The sequence below is a fragment of the Alexandromys fortis genome, unplaced genomic scaffold (genome assembly GCF_014885135.2).
Source record: "Alexandromys fortis isolate MF-2015 unplaced genomic scaffold, M_Fortis_MF-2015_v1.1 scaffold_143, whole genome shotgun sequence".
Lineage (NCBI taxonomy): Eukaryota > Metazoa > Chordata > Mammalia > Rodentia > Cricetidae > Alexandromys > Alexandromys fortis.
The window spans coordinates 38,041-53,429 of record NW_026068044.1 but is presented as its reverse complement, the minus strand read 5'-3'; the positions used below and the strand labels follow the sequence as shown (position 1 = coordinate 53,429).

The following is a 15,389-nucleotide window of genomic DNA, read 5'->3' as shown; positions in this document are numbered from 1 at the left end:
CAAAAGTTCAGTGAGCAAGCAGACTTCAGTGGTAATATAGAATAGCAAGCTACTTAAAATTTCTAGTTCTCAAAAAAACAAACAAATTACAAGCCAAACAAATTTTGACATACAGTCCCTGACAAGAAATAGGGCAGCTGACAAAACCATCATAGAAGAACTGAAAAGCACTGGCTGCTCTGTCAGGATCTTGTAGGTTCCCAGTACCTACAAGATGGCTCACAACTGTAACTGCAGTTCCACTAGATCTAAAGTTCTCTTCTGCTCTCCATGGACACCAGGCATGCACATGGTACAAGAACACAAAATAAAATTTGAAAAATCATTCTGATGAATACTATCAAAGAAATAATTCACTGAACACATATTTAAAAACCTCTATTTCATGTCCAAATAACAGAAACCATAAAAGTGATCCACCAAGGTGGCTAAATAGATGGCTGCTCCTCTAGAGGTCCTGAGTTCAATTCCTGGCAACAACATGGTGGCTCTCAGGTGTGTAGGATGAGATCTGGTGCCCCTTGATGGGCAGGCATGTATGCACGCAGAACACTGTATACATAACAAAAATCATTTTAAAAATAAGTGTTCCAGTAAATGTATCAATAAAAATTTTTAAAATCTACAATTTTCATTTGGAAATAACTAAAAACACATGGAAGTTGATGGATCATGAACAGCTTTAAATTGGTCGCAGAGTGACCCTATAAACTTATACACAAGTTGAGTTTATTTAGCTTGAAGAATAAAGAGTTTACTGGTATAGAATCTGCCTTGTATGTGTGAAGCGACAGGCTTACTCTTCAGTGCAGAAGTGGAAGAGGAAGGAAGATGGACACAAGGCATCTGAAGTCTACAGATTACCATAGCACCTAAAATGTAAGGGACTGCAAAAGATAGAAAAGTATTTGGAGAAATGACAGGCTATGCTTACCAAATAAGGAGAGTTACTTAACAAATAAAAGAACTTGAATTAATTCCAGAGAATGAAATGATAAAGAGCCATAGCATAGACACATCAGAGTTTAACTTCTGAAAATCAGAGAAAGAAACCGAGCTGGTGGATATGTGGATAATTCCACAACTTGGGAGGAAGAGGCAGGTGGACTTCTCTGAGTTCAAAGCCATCCTGGTCTATATATCGAGTCCAGGGTCAGCTAGTGATACAGAGTGAGACTCGTCCTCAAAAGCGAGTGAGCGCAGAAGAGAAGGAAACATCTCTGTGCACTAGAGACAAGTCGGCAGTAAGCCAGACTAGACTATTAAACTAAAATCTGAAACGAACCACTGCCACCTGTTAAAAATGTATTAGTAAGACTGGAGCGATGGCTCAGCAGATAAGAGTACTAGCTGCTCTCTTAGAGAGGACCTGAGTTTGACTCCCAGAACCCACATAGTGGCTCACAATCAGATGTAGTTCTAAGCCTAGGAATCTGATGCCTTCTTCTGGAGTCTGAGGGTAATGCACAAATGGTGGATTGACGTACCTACAGACAACACACTCATACGTGTAAAATAAAATAATACATATATGTATATATGTATTGTGTGCATATACATATGTATATAAGGTTCTTACATGAATATAAGGGTATTAGGAACTGAACATGACTCACAACTAACTATAACTACAACTCTAAGGGATCAGACTCTCCTGGGTTCCATAGGTACCTACACATACATAGTAAGCATACACATACACATAAAATAAAGTAAGAACTGATGGTAGGACTCACATGTGGGTATATTACTACAGAATTTCAACTTTTACATGTTTGAAAATATTCACATAAAATATTAAGGAAATGAACAGTGCTAAGGAAGATTGTCAACCATTCTACAAAAATTGAATTCTACCCCACACGCAAAAAAGGAAAACACACAAAAAAGAAAACATAGAAACACCTATCAAAGAATGAAGAAGCCTGGATAGATGGAAAAGAGAAAAAGAATCTAAATAAAACACTAGAATAAATGTAGGTGTATGTATGTATGTATGTATGTATGTATGGATGGATGGATGGATGGATGGAAAATAGACAGATGACAGACAGATATATGATAGAGAGGCATCTCTCTAGAGCTGGAGTTGGCCCCCAGACATCGGTGCTCAAAACCAACTTTGTTTTTGTTAGGTTTTCTTCCTTCATCCACCCGCCTACCTGGACAGTCTCACACCTGGGTAATCCTCATTCCTTCAACGTGAATTGAAAAGTACTGGGAACTAGAAAGATGGCTCTGCAGTTAAGAACACTTGGTGCTCCTCAGAATACAGGGAATCAGTCTCCAGCACCAACATCACGCAGCTCACAGACCCCTGTAACTCTAGCTCTAAGGGATCTGAGACCCTCTTTAGGCCTCAGTGGGCACTTGAAGATACATGCACATACACACATGCTGGTGTGCACATGTTAAATCTACAAGTATTAGAATTACATGCAAACTGGCTTCTTTCTTGGAGAAGTCTCAACTCAAATGTCACAACAGCCTCTTCTCCAACCACCTAAGCTAAGCAAGGGAAACATCCACCAGTTCTGACACCTTACTGTGGTCGGTTGTTTTTATTCTTTTGGCTCTTTGTTCTTGGGGGGCCCGGCTCCCAGCTACCAAGTAAATACACATAGAGGCTTATTCTTTCCTATGAATGCCCAGTCTTTGTGTGGCTTATTGCTAGTCAACTTTTCAACTTAAGTTATCTCATCTACTTTTTGACCCCTGGTTTTACCTTTCTCTTGATGTAGGTGGGTCTTCTGTCTATGTGTTACTTTCATTGGTCAAATAAAGAGACTGCCTTGGCCTTTGATAGAACAGCAGCTTAGATAGGCGGAGTAGACAGAACAGAATGCTGGGAGAAAGAAGCAGAGTCAGGCAGACGCCATGATTCTCCAACCCAAGACTGACGCAAGTTAGGATCTTTCCTAGTAAGCTACTACCTTGTGGTGCTACACAGATTACTAAATATGGGTTAAAGCAAGATGTGAGAATTAGCCAATAAGAGGCTGTAACTAATGGGTCAGGCAGTGTTTAAATGTTAAATAATTACAGTTTCCGTGTAATTATTCTGGGGCCAAGCTAGCCTCGTGGGAGCCGGGTGGGACGAAAAGCAGGCCTGCTGGCCTCTTCACTACATTCTCTACTTCTATATACCTTTCTTTACTTCTTACCCCTGTCTGCCTGGGTGGTTAGCCCCTTTTCTCCTTGTCCTTCCCTTTCTTGTTCCTTGATCTCCCTTATCCCAGATTTTCCCTATTAATTCTCTCTGCCTGCCAGCCCCACATACCCTTTCTCATGCTGTACATCATCAGGTGTTTTAGACAGGCAAAGTATCACAGCTTCACAGAGATAAACAAATGTAACATAAAGAATGCAACACATCTTTGCATTAATAAACAAATGTTGCCCAGCATAAACAAATGTAACACATCTTAAACTAATATTCGACATTACATTTTCTTCAGTTCTAATCAAGAATTTAAAATGCTTATAACTATGACATGAGTTAACATTTGTTTTTCTTAATAAAACAAATTATAAAGCTATGGTCTTCTTTTTTCCATAGCCTGTCTCTTATAACATCACCCTTGCATCAAACTGAAACTGAAATGCAAGCAGAAAAAGAACTAATAATTATATCTACGTAAGTGGATGCCATGGTCTCAAGGATAACACATGATGCTGCTGCAGAAGTTGGAGTGGGTCACGGACTAGGACTGGATCCGAAATTATTTCCAGGTACTAAACATGCATGTATGTAACACACACACATAATTAAACATGCATGTGTGTAATACACATACACACATACATAATTAAACTGAGCAAAGGATGACTTTTACCAAAAATAGAAATTTAACTTTTAAGTTGTTAAAAAAAAAAAACTGGTTATGGTGTAGAGAAAACTCCGCATCCTTTGAGTCCAGTGAAGGTTTAATTTTAGTAAGCTATAGGATGGACCAGTTAACTCTATCAGAAAGGCGGAAAGTTAATTTTCTGGATCCCTTCCCCGAGTTTATTGTCAACTTCCTTTATCTTTTTGTTTATGCCATACAGATACAGAATCCTGTCCTCAGACTATAAAGCATAGTGTTTTCATGTAAGTGTTTAAGTTTGTGTTGACATATTTTTCCCTCTTTTCCGAGGCCCGGTTTCTCTGTGTAGCCCTGGCTGTCCTGGAACTTGCTCTGCAGATCAGGCTAGCCTCAACAGAGATCCACCTTCTCTGCCACTGAGTTCCGGGAGTGAAGGTATGCACCACCATGCCGCTTCACATCGGCTTTTTAAACACTCTTTTAAGTGTCATATATTCATGAAAATATCAGAAAAGAATGATTATAGATAAGTGCTATACCAGGAGTAAGAAATAACTAAAATAACAGCTCGTGGCTATTAAATGCTTACTGTATGACAGGCACTATCTCAAAATTTTACATTTTCATATCAGAACAATAGCTCAGTTTCCACAAAACCTTGAGAGACTGTGCACATTTTCTAAGTACGTAACGTGACATACAGAGAGGTAAAGTGCCCAACAATAAATGGCCAGGCAAACCAGACCAATCAAAGGGCACTGTAGTCTGTGTTCTCTCCACTATCTGTCACACAGGGCTTGAGGACCGAGGTGCCGCTCAGTGCCGGGCCCCTGCCTAGCATGCACCACATCCTGGCTTCACTGCCCATGCCACAAAATGAGGTGAGTCATTGAAAATCTTTGCTCATATGATGAAATCCCAATTACCAGCCGAGCTGCCATGCCCAGCTTTCCTGTGATGAAAGCACTGTCTACAAGCGTGTTCTGATACAAACGTGGATTCTATTCCGAAATAGCTGTGAAAATCTGAAAAACTGAGCCTCAAAGTAAAAATACAGAATACTAGTGACTCACATGTAATTGTAGACATTTTCAAGAAGTATGACACGATTTATACAGATCACCCTGAACACCACTCTGCTGTCCTAACAGTGTTCAGTGTGTTAATATAACTCTCACAGACCTCAGGAAATACAAAACTGTTCAGGAGAAAAGCACAGTGTTCTGTTCTGGAGTATTTATCACAAAGCCCCGTAATAGAAACAAGCTCTCTAATAAATCCTCTATAACTAAGGGCACCCAGACATCACTAAAAAAGGAAAAAGCATGGTTTTGCTAACCTTTCAAAGTCACCTTGTCTTGTAAACTTTGATAACCTGTACACAGCCCAGTTGTTAAGTTGTTTGGAGGTCATTCCTCTCCCATTATCTATCACTGCAACGGCAGGTTTTCCTTGAGTTTCATCAAAAAGCTACGAAATCAAGAGACAGGAAATGCCAATCAATACTTAAAACATGAGGTTGAGTATGAAATTCAAAGGATCACTGATATCACTGGTATAAGTATAAAAATTACAACTCTCTTAAAGCACTGAGTTATATCTAGCAAAAACCCTAGATTTCTTAATGTTTTTAACCTAGAAATACCATGTCTTAGAAGTAAACTTAAGGAAAGAATCAAGGCATATATAAATATACACTATTCCCACATTGCTTCTCATGGCAAAATGCAGAAAGAAAAAGAAGACAGACTCCATAACTAACATTGTAGCTAACAAAACCCTCTGCATTAATATCGGAAAATATTCATGTCGTATTTATAACTGCAGTGTTACAAAAGAAATTATAAAACATAAGTACATAAATACATATGTAAATAAGCACTTACATAAAAGAAACTATAAAAATTATAACAAGACATCGGATAACTAGTTCTAAGTTTTATTTCTAATTTTTCCAATGTACTACTAAAAAACAATTCTTTATGCATAATTTTCTTACCAATTTGATCTGGATTCTTCTAACACCAACGTTGTGAGAAGTGGCTGACAATGAATTGTCGATTAATTCTGCGAGAGCAAATGCTGGAACAGATTGAGAAAACACCATTTAACCCTTTCATCCCGAACAGTTTATATAAACATTCCAGTAAAAGGAACTCTCAAGCAACCACTGTTTATTTCCCAAAGAGCTGCAAGAATTAAGTATCACACGAGTCTAATGTTATGCATAATAAAAAGTTTCATCACAACCACTACAAGCATGAAAAAGATTAGGCACTAATCTGAGCAACCCAATAAATCCTTGTATCAAACCAGCAGCAGTGAAAAGGTGCTGGTTTAAGCTGGGCGGTGGTGGCCCATGCTTTTAATACCAGCATTTGGGAGGCAGAGGCAGCCAGATCTCTGTGAATTCAAGACCAACGTGGTGTGGTCTATAGAGTGACAGGCTCCAAAGCTACACAAAGAAACTCTATTTCAATCCACCCCACCCCCAAATAAAAGGGAAAGGGGCTCATTTGAGGAGCTAGTCTAGTGGAGAAAGGCCTGTAGGTAGTCTTTACCAGGAAGCTAAGACACGAGGATTATAAATTCAAGGTCTGCCTGGGTTACAAAGTGTGTCTAAAACCAGCCTATAATTAGTGAGAACATGCACGTGTACACACACACACACACACACACACACACACACGGTTACAGAATTCTAAAGACTAATGTACCATGTTAAATGTCAGCCAGCTGTGGCAATCTGAATGTCACCCATAGGCTCATGTGTTTGAATGCTTGCTTGGTCTACAGTTGGTGGAACTGTTTGGAAAGGATTATGAGGTGTGGCCTTGTGGAGATGGCACTGGAGGTAGGGTATGAGGTCTGAAAAGACTCCTGTCATTCCCAGCGTGATGTGGGATGCTATGCAATGAATATCACTGGTTAATAAAGAAAACTAGCTTGAGCCTATAGCAGGGCAGAACATAGATAGGCGAGGAAAACTGAATGCTGGGAGAAAGAAGGCAGAGTCAGTGAGAAGCCATGTATCCACCAGAGGGGAAAGTTGTGAGCTGCCAGTTAGAACCCTGCCAGTAGGCCACAAACCTCTTGGTAAAATATAAAATAATAGAAATGGGTTACTTTAGGGAGGGGAGCAGAAAAAAATGTTTAGCTCAATAAAATCTATTTTAAAAAAGGAAAGAAATGGGTGAATTTAAGAGAGAAGAATGAGCTAGAAATCTGCTTAAGCTATTGGTCAGGTAGTGATTTAATAATATAGTTTCTGGGGCTGGAGAGATGGCTCAGTGGTTAAGAGCACTGCCTGCTCTTCCAAAGGTCCTGAGTTCAATTCCCAGCAACCACATGGTGGCTCACAACCATCTGTAATGAGGTCTGGTGCCCTCTTCTGGCCTTCAGGCATACATGCAGACAGGATATTGTATACATAATAAATGAATAAATAAATAAAAAAATATATAGTTTCTGAGTGATTATTTCAGGAGCTGGGTGGCCGGGAACGAACAAGCAGTCTCCTACTACAGCAGCATGCAGCAGCATGCCCTCTGCTTCATGTCTGAAGATCAAGGTGTAAGCTCTCAGCTGCCCACTTCTGGGCCCTCACACTGCCATCAAAAATGCTACCCCTCTGAAATCATAAGCCCAATGAATGCCTTGGCCATGGTGATTTGTTGCAGCAACAGAAAAGGAACTAAGGCACCTGGGATGTGAGCACACCAGAGGCTGAGGCAGGAAGACTGCCAGGAGTTCAAAGAGAACTTGCACTCCCAACCACAGTTCCTATGATGGTTTAAATCATCAGTTCCGCAAGATCTAGAATCAGTTTGGATACTGTGGGAATATCTATCTGTGAGTGCATTTTTTTTTTTAAGATTAAGTTAATTAAGTAAAAAGACCCACCCTAGCGGCCAGGCTGAATAAAATGGATAAAGCCAGGTATGCTAGTTTTTATTGTCAACCTGGCACAATCTAAAGAAGTCAGGAAGAGGAAGCCTTACTAGAGGACCTGCCCCATGAGAGTGGCCTGTGGGCATGACACTGTCTTTATTGTGACTGATGTGGGAGGACCCGGCCCCTAAGGTGACTCCATCTCTAGGTAGATGGTAGCAGAAGGAGCCAGTGAGAAAGCCAGAGAGTCAGTCAGTCAGCACCATTTCTTCATGGTTTCTCCTTGAGTTCTGCTTGAATTCCTGGCCCGACTTCTCTCAATGGATTTTGACCTGGAAGCTAAAGATAAAAATCAATCCTCTTCTCCCTAAAGTTGATTCAGGTTATAGTGTTTATCAGAACTGCAACAAACTAAGACACTAGGTGAGTATGAACGTTCAGCCTTCTCTGCTTTCTGACGGGGAAGACCGGGACCAGCCTGCTTCCTGTTCCTGCTATGTCTTTTTGTCTGTGATGAAATGTAAAACTGAAAACAAGGACAAACACGTTCTTCCTTAAATTATTTTTTGCCAGGTATTTCATCATAGTAACAGAAAGAATTTTATATTTTTACTATACAAACAAAACCAAAAACAATGTGTTACATAATGTTTTCACTATTTTCTCCAAATTAAAACATTCCCTCCTACAAACCCTCAAGACCTAGGAAGTAAAAATGACAAGGCTCTAGACTCAATAGGCCCAAGCCAGGCAGGCATGGTGGCACACATCTTTAATCCCAGGACTCAGGGCAGAAACAGGGAGATTTGTGTCAATGTGAGGCCATCCTGGTCTACATAGTGAGTTTTAAGCCAGCCAGAGCTACAAAGTGAGATTCTGTCTCAAAAAAACAACAAACAAACAAAAAACAAACTAGGCCCAGAATTTTACACGATTCCCCAGAGTTATCTCCAACGTTATAAAAGCAATAGGCAGTTGAGCTGAGCTATCTCTAAGTTGCACAAGGAGCGGCAAGATAACAGCTTTCAATGGCCATGCAAAGTGGGCTTCTTAGTGACACAGTTGTTTTTAAATCACTCATGCTCCTATAAGCAACCATAATAAAGTCATAGGGCTTTGCTAAGCTAGACTATGTTGGGATGGTTTCTTTGGTTGTGTCTGTTCACACCTCTTCCAGAAAATCCATACAAGTAGCAAGACATGTGTCCATGCTACTGATTCCCGGCACACTGCCAATTTTACATTCAATTCATTATTGGCAGCACTATTTTATATTCTCCTCCCTAAAAAGCAACCATTCAACCATTTCTCACTTTTATTTCTCTAAAAAGAAACAATACACAGGGTGGTGGCAGAGCACACCTTTAATCCCAGCACTCAGCAGCTCTCCGAGTTTGAGGACAGCCAGGAATACACAAGAAAACCAGACTTGAAAAAAAAAAAAAACAAAAACAAAACAAACAAACAAAAGAAGTAAAGAAGAAGAAGAAACAATGCATGTCTGTTATCTAAGAACTTGGAAGACTGAAGCAAGAAGAATTTGAGTTTGGGAGCAATCCTGGGCTACACAGTGAGACCCATCTCAAAATACAAAACAGAAAGAGAAAGGAAGGATGGTTATACCAAATTTTATCTTCATTTCACAGAAATTTAACCCAACTAAAACTCACTGACCCATATAATAGTTCTCTGGCAAGTGCTCTAAGTATTTAAGTGACAACCAGATTGGTAAGCAAATTTACCACAAATTAAGTATGTATATGGATCAGGCTTCTGACAACAATAACTAGGAAATAAAGACATAAGAAAGAAAAAAGTATTCCAGGTGGTGGCACACACCTTTAATCCCAGCACTTGGGAGGCAAAGGCAACTGGATCTCTGTGAGTTTGTGGCTAGCCTGGTCCTAGTTCCAGGACAGTCAAGGCTACACAGAAGAAACCCTGTCTCAAAACACCACACCTCCTCCCACCATCCCACCTCCACAAAAGGAAAGGGAAATGGAACACTGAGACAAGTTTGAATTTCTGCCTCTAGAAATATATACAATTTAAATGCAATGCTCACTCTATCAAATTCAACTAATAGCAACGTTACATAGGAAGCAAGAACAGACACTCTCCTTAATGACGAAGAGGCTAGAAAGTCAGAGGTAAAGCTTTTGTTTCACTGACATACATACAATGAAAATCAGATCTGTCTACTCAAAGAAAACATATAAAAGAAATGATGAACATGACTTGAAGACATGGCTGCAACAAAGGAGGAACCGGAAGCAAAGGAAAGAAAGTAAAGATCTTGGGACATACTGCAGAGTTATAGAAGTCAAAACCAGAGTTTCAGCAGAGATTCTCCACATATTGATGTCATCATAGCATAGCTGCAAACCGGTACAGTGAATCTGTACACTAGTAACTAAGCTACATGACAGTTTTTACAATGAATGTATTTGTTGAGTACACAGTAAATATTCAGAAATTTATCCCCAAAGAAGTTATTTAAAGTTGACTCAGAATTCACACATTTAAGCACCTCTCATCTGCCAGGCACTGCTCTAGGGACTGCATAATGCAAAGATTCTATTCCTATGAGTTCAACATTTCACAGGGAGATGGGAAATAAAATGCAATCATGGACAGGTAGACAGCTCATTACGTAAAGGTGCATGTCATCAAGCCTGACTACCCGGGTTCCATCGCTAGGCTCACATGGTAGGAGAGAAGCAGCTCCTATGAGCTGCCCTCTGATCTCCACATGCACACACGCGCACCTCTGTACATATGCCCTCACACCTACAAGTAAATAAATAAATGTAAAGTTTAAAAACTATAATCACACCTTCATCCTCAGCACTCAGGAGGCAGAGGCAGGTGGATCTCTATGAGTTCAAGCTCAGCCTGGTCAACAGCCTGGCCACATAGAGAAACCCTAAATAAATAAATATGTAAAATTTAAAAATAAACAAAAAATAACATAATCACAGTCGGATGTGGTGGTGCCAATCTTTATCCCAGCACTCGGGATACAGAAACAGATGGATCTCTATGAGTTTGAGGTCAGATTGGTCTACACAGCAGGGGATCTGGGGGGGTTCTGCTACAAAGTGAAATCCTGCCTTAAAAACAGAAGAGAAGAGAGAGAGAAAATAAATGATTACAGTAAGTATGGTGGCTTGAATAATAACAGCCACTACAGACTTGATCCCTCCCCAGTCGGTGGAACTATTTGAAAAAGGACTAGGAGGTGTGACCCTGTTGGAGGTGTGTCATTAAGCCTGGACTCTAAAGTTTCAAAGGCCCATACCATTCCATTCAGCTTCTTCCCACCTCCAATTTGGGGGTTAGATATAAACTCTCGGCTACTGCTCCAGCACCAGGTCTGCCTGTTCCACACCCTCTGGAACTCTTAGCCCCAACTTAAATGCTTTCTTTTTAAGTGGTCTTGGCCATGGTGTCTCTTCACAGCAACAGAAAAGCAACTGAGACAGTAGGTAGATAAATTCTACAGCCTATTACAAAGTAGCTCGTGCTATAGAGTAAAATGAGCAAAGAGATCAAATAGCAAAGGCACGGGTATATACATAATTTAAAATAAAAATAAATCTTTAAAGTTTAAGCTGGATGTGTTATCATATGCCTTTAATTCCAGCACTCAGGAGGAAGAGTCGGGAGGATCTCTGTGAGTTTGAGGTCAGCCTGGTCTACAGAGTAAGTTCCAGGACAGTCAGGACTACACAGTGAAACCCTGTATGGTAAAACAAAACAAACCAACAAAAAAATCAACTAATAGGAAAAGTTCTGAAATGATAAGCACCAAAGTGTTAGTGATGATTATATTCAGATCGTAGCAATATGGTTATTTTCATATTCTATTCACTTATCTCTAATTTTTTAATTTCTAACAATAAAACACATTTAAGAAAAAAGAATTTGGGGCTGGAAAGATGGCTCAGTCTATTAACAGTACTGGCTGCTCTTCCAAAGGACCTGAGTTCAATTCCTAGCACCCACATGGCAGTTCACAACTATCTGTAACTGCAGTTCCAGGGGATCTGGCATCCTCACACAGACATGCAGGCAAAACCCAATGTACATTACAAATAAATAATTTTAATATGATTTATAACGAACACATTAATAGCATAAAGTACTTTGACAGAGTCTAGGAAGAAGTTCTGGTAAACCATCTCATATAGTCTATAAGGATAAACCAGTAAGGCTATAAAGGTTTAGAAAAAGATTAAAGACATCTATTTTTTATATTTTATCTGTGTAAATTTACAAAGTAAGAACTGATTATAACTCAGCAATAGAATGTTTATCTTATTATATGCAAGGCTCTGGATTTAATCCACAGTTACTAAATACAAATAAATAAATGGAAGGTAAAGGGTATTTTCATATCTGGAGGCGGTTTACAGCAAGACAGGAAGATGCTTAACTGCAAGATAAAGTGCATCCAGCTCTATTAATGGGCTCAATTTTTACTTTATTTTTACTTAAAGTTGACTTCTGTGCTGGAGAGAGGGCTCAACGGGTAAATCATCTCCTGTGCAAGCTTAATAACTTTGGATCCCCAGAACCCACGTAAAAGCCAGGTGTGCACTAATGCGCACACCTGTAATCTCTGTGCTCCTATATAGCACAGACTAGATACTCTTTGGCAGCCACACCAGTGCACGTAGTAGAAGACAAGGAGTTGTCTTCTGACTTTCACATGTACACTGTGACACACACATATCACACATAATTAAAAGAAAAAAAGCCAGGCAGTGGTGTATGCCTTTAATCCCAGCACTCAGAAGGCAGAAGCAGGGGGATCTCTGTGAGTTCAAGGCCAGCCTGATCTACAGAATGAGTTCCAGGACAAGCGCCAAAGCTACAGAGAAACCCTGTCTGGAAAAACCAAAAGTAAATAAATAAAAAAAAAGATTGGGCTGGAGAGACAGACCAGCAGTTCAGAGGAGTTGTGCTTTTGAGGAGAGCCCCAGGTTGGTTTTCAGGGCTCCCTGTGGCATACATCCACACAAATGCATACACATATACATGAATAAATTTAAATAGTTTTAAAACAAAGAAAAAAATCCCAATTTCAGTTGGATCTATGCAAAGAAACTAAGAAAGTAGATCAAAAGGAGTTTCCCACAGCCTTATAATAAAGTAGAATGAAAAGATCTACAGAATATGAAGGAATGGCATTAACAACTTCCAAATACTGTGCAGGGGCTGGAGAGATGGCTCAGTGGTTAAGAGCACTGACTGCTCTCTCAGAGAACCTGGGTTCAATGCGCAGTACACACATGGTAGCTCACAACTGTCTATAACTCCAGTTCCGGAGGACCAAACACCCAAGAAAAACATCAATGTATATAGAATAAAAATACATAAAAATTTTTAAAAAATCAAAAATTGTACAAATTACTTACGCAAAGGATTCTGTCCTTCACTTGCATAATATTCATACATGCCACTTTTAACCAGAGTGTCATAGTGAGGCAGGAAGTCAATTCTTTCTTTTGTTGCTGTTAACAGCGATTGGTCAACTGACTGTAGCAGGTAGAGAGTGACTCCGTCTCTAACAGCTTCATCTGTAATTGAGAGTTACAACTGTTAACTGCTAGGGTAGATCAGAAACGCAATGAATTTATTCTGAATACACATATTTCATCTATGAAATGCACTTAACAGTACAGGTAAACTGTCAATGGCTCTACTAACACATTCCAGTTGTGAATACAAAAAGCATCAATAGAACAGGCATAAACATTTCCACAATTCTAAAATACTCAAATAAATATCTAAATTTATTTTGTTGTTGTTATTAATGTGTATGTGTGCACATGAGCACAAATGTGGGCAAATGCATGTCCCAGTACACATGTAGGTCTGAAGACAGCCGGGTGGTGGTGGTACACACTTTAATCCCAGCACTCGGGAGGCAGAGACAGGTGGATGTCTATGAGGCCAGCCTGGTCTACAGAGTGAGTTCCAGAGCTGGCTCCATAGCTACTGAGAAACCCTGCCTGGGGGAAGGGTGAGGGCAGAAGTCTGAGTATGTCTTTCTGAAGTTAGTTCTCTTCCACTGTGGGATCTATCTCAGGTTTTCAGGCTTTCGAGGTAAGTGTTTTTGGTCCTTTGTTTTTGTTTGTCTGGTTGGTTTGTTTTGTTTTTCAAAATGTCAGGGTCTCATCTCTGGCTGGCCTCAAACTTACCTTCCTGCCTCAGTCTCCTAAATGCTAGGATTAAAAGTGTAGAATTGGGGCTGGAGAGATGGCTCAGAGGGTAAGAGCACTGGCTGCTCTTCCAGAGGTCCCGAGTTCAATTCCCAGCAACCACATGGTGGCTCACAACCATCTGTAATGAGGCCTGGTGCCTTCCTTGCCAGCAGTACATTGTATGCTTAATAAATAAATAAATCTTTTTAAAAAAAAAAGTGTAGAACTGTGTGTTGCTTTGAAATGTTTATTTCTTTATTGGAAACTGGGAAGTCCTGGCTGGCCTGGAATTCACTACGCAGATGGCCTTGAACTTGGGGAGATTCTCCTGCTTTACAAGTGTACATCACTATGTCCAATATCATTTGTCTGTTGAAACAGGATCGCACTGGAGTCTGAGCTTCCCTCGGACTCACTATAAAGCACCTAAATTTCCTGAGTGGCATGATTATAGGTGTAAACTACCATGGCAGCTGAAAAGCATTTCTTTTTTATTTTCAGATTTTTTAAAAACCATTACAGGCTGAGCCAGCATGATTGTTCAATGGGTAAAGGTGCCAGCTGAGCAAATCTGACAACCTGAGTTCAATCTCTGGGACCCACACTGCAGGAGAAACACTATTGCCGAAGTTATCCTCTGACCTCTGCATTAATACCACATGTTTAATAAAGAAGTATAAGTCAGAAAATATTTAAAAATACAGAAATACAAGTTTACATCTCACAAATTGGTAAATTTTGGAAAGTCCAAGAATGGTGCCTAGTGAAGGCCTGTTTCTTCATAAGTGGAGTCTTCTGTGTCCTCACAAGATGAAAAGTCAGAAACCTCGGTATTTTTGAGATACGGAGTTTCATGTAGCCCAAGCTGGCCTTGAATTCCTTATTCTTCTGCCTCTACATCCCAGCTCAGGTTATAGGCATGTACCATATACCCAGGGTGCTCTGCTTGGTTTTGTTTTGAAGACTGGGTTTCCTTGTGTAAACCTGGCTGTCCTGGAACTAGCTCTGCAGCCCAGGCTGTCTTCAAACTCATGGATATCTGCCTATCTCTGCCTCCCAAGCGCAGGGATTAAGGCGTGAGTCACCACTACTTGCATACAATTTTAAGCACTCAATTCTTTTCTTTCTTTTCCTTCTTTCCTTTTTTCCTTCCTTCCTTCCTTTTTCTTCCAGGTTCATTTTTTATAGCTGGGTGTGGTGGCACACACTTTTGTTTGTTGAGACAGGGTTTCTCAGTGTAACCACTCTGACTGTCCTCAAACTCAAAGATCCACCTGCCTCTGCCTCCAGAGTGCTGGGATTAGAGGCGTGCGCCACCACCGCCCTGCTGTAGCACAACACCTTTAATCATAGCACTAAGAGGCAGAGGCAGGTGAATCTCTACAAGTTTGTAGCCACTCTGTTCTGGTCTACAAAGTGAATTCCAGGACAGCTAGGGCTGTTACACAGAAAAACACTATCTCCAAAAGCCCAATAA

The 15,389-nt window shown here is 40.2% G+C and overlaps 1 protein-coding gene across 2 annotated transcripts in view; it reads right to left on the bottom strand.

The window, feature by feature from the left end:
• The window catches only part of Smchd1 (structural maintenance of chromosomes flexible hinge domain containing 1), a 112,637-nt gene that overhangs the window by 84,195 nt on the left and 13,053 nt on the right, over nt 1-15,389 (bottom strand). For both annotated transcript variants that reach the window (XM_050166206.1, XM_050166207.1), the window contains 3 exons: nt 13,124-13,285; nt 5,809-5,891; nt 5,149-5,279 (listed from right to left, as the gene is read on the bottom strand). In XM_050166206.1, the coding sequence (XP_050022163.1) occupies nt 5,149-5,279; nt 5,809-5,891; nt 13,124-13,285 (376 nt within the window). The remainder of the gene's footprint in view (nt 1-5,148; nt 5,280-5,808; nt 5,892-13,123; nt 13,286-15,389) is intronic.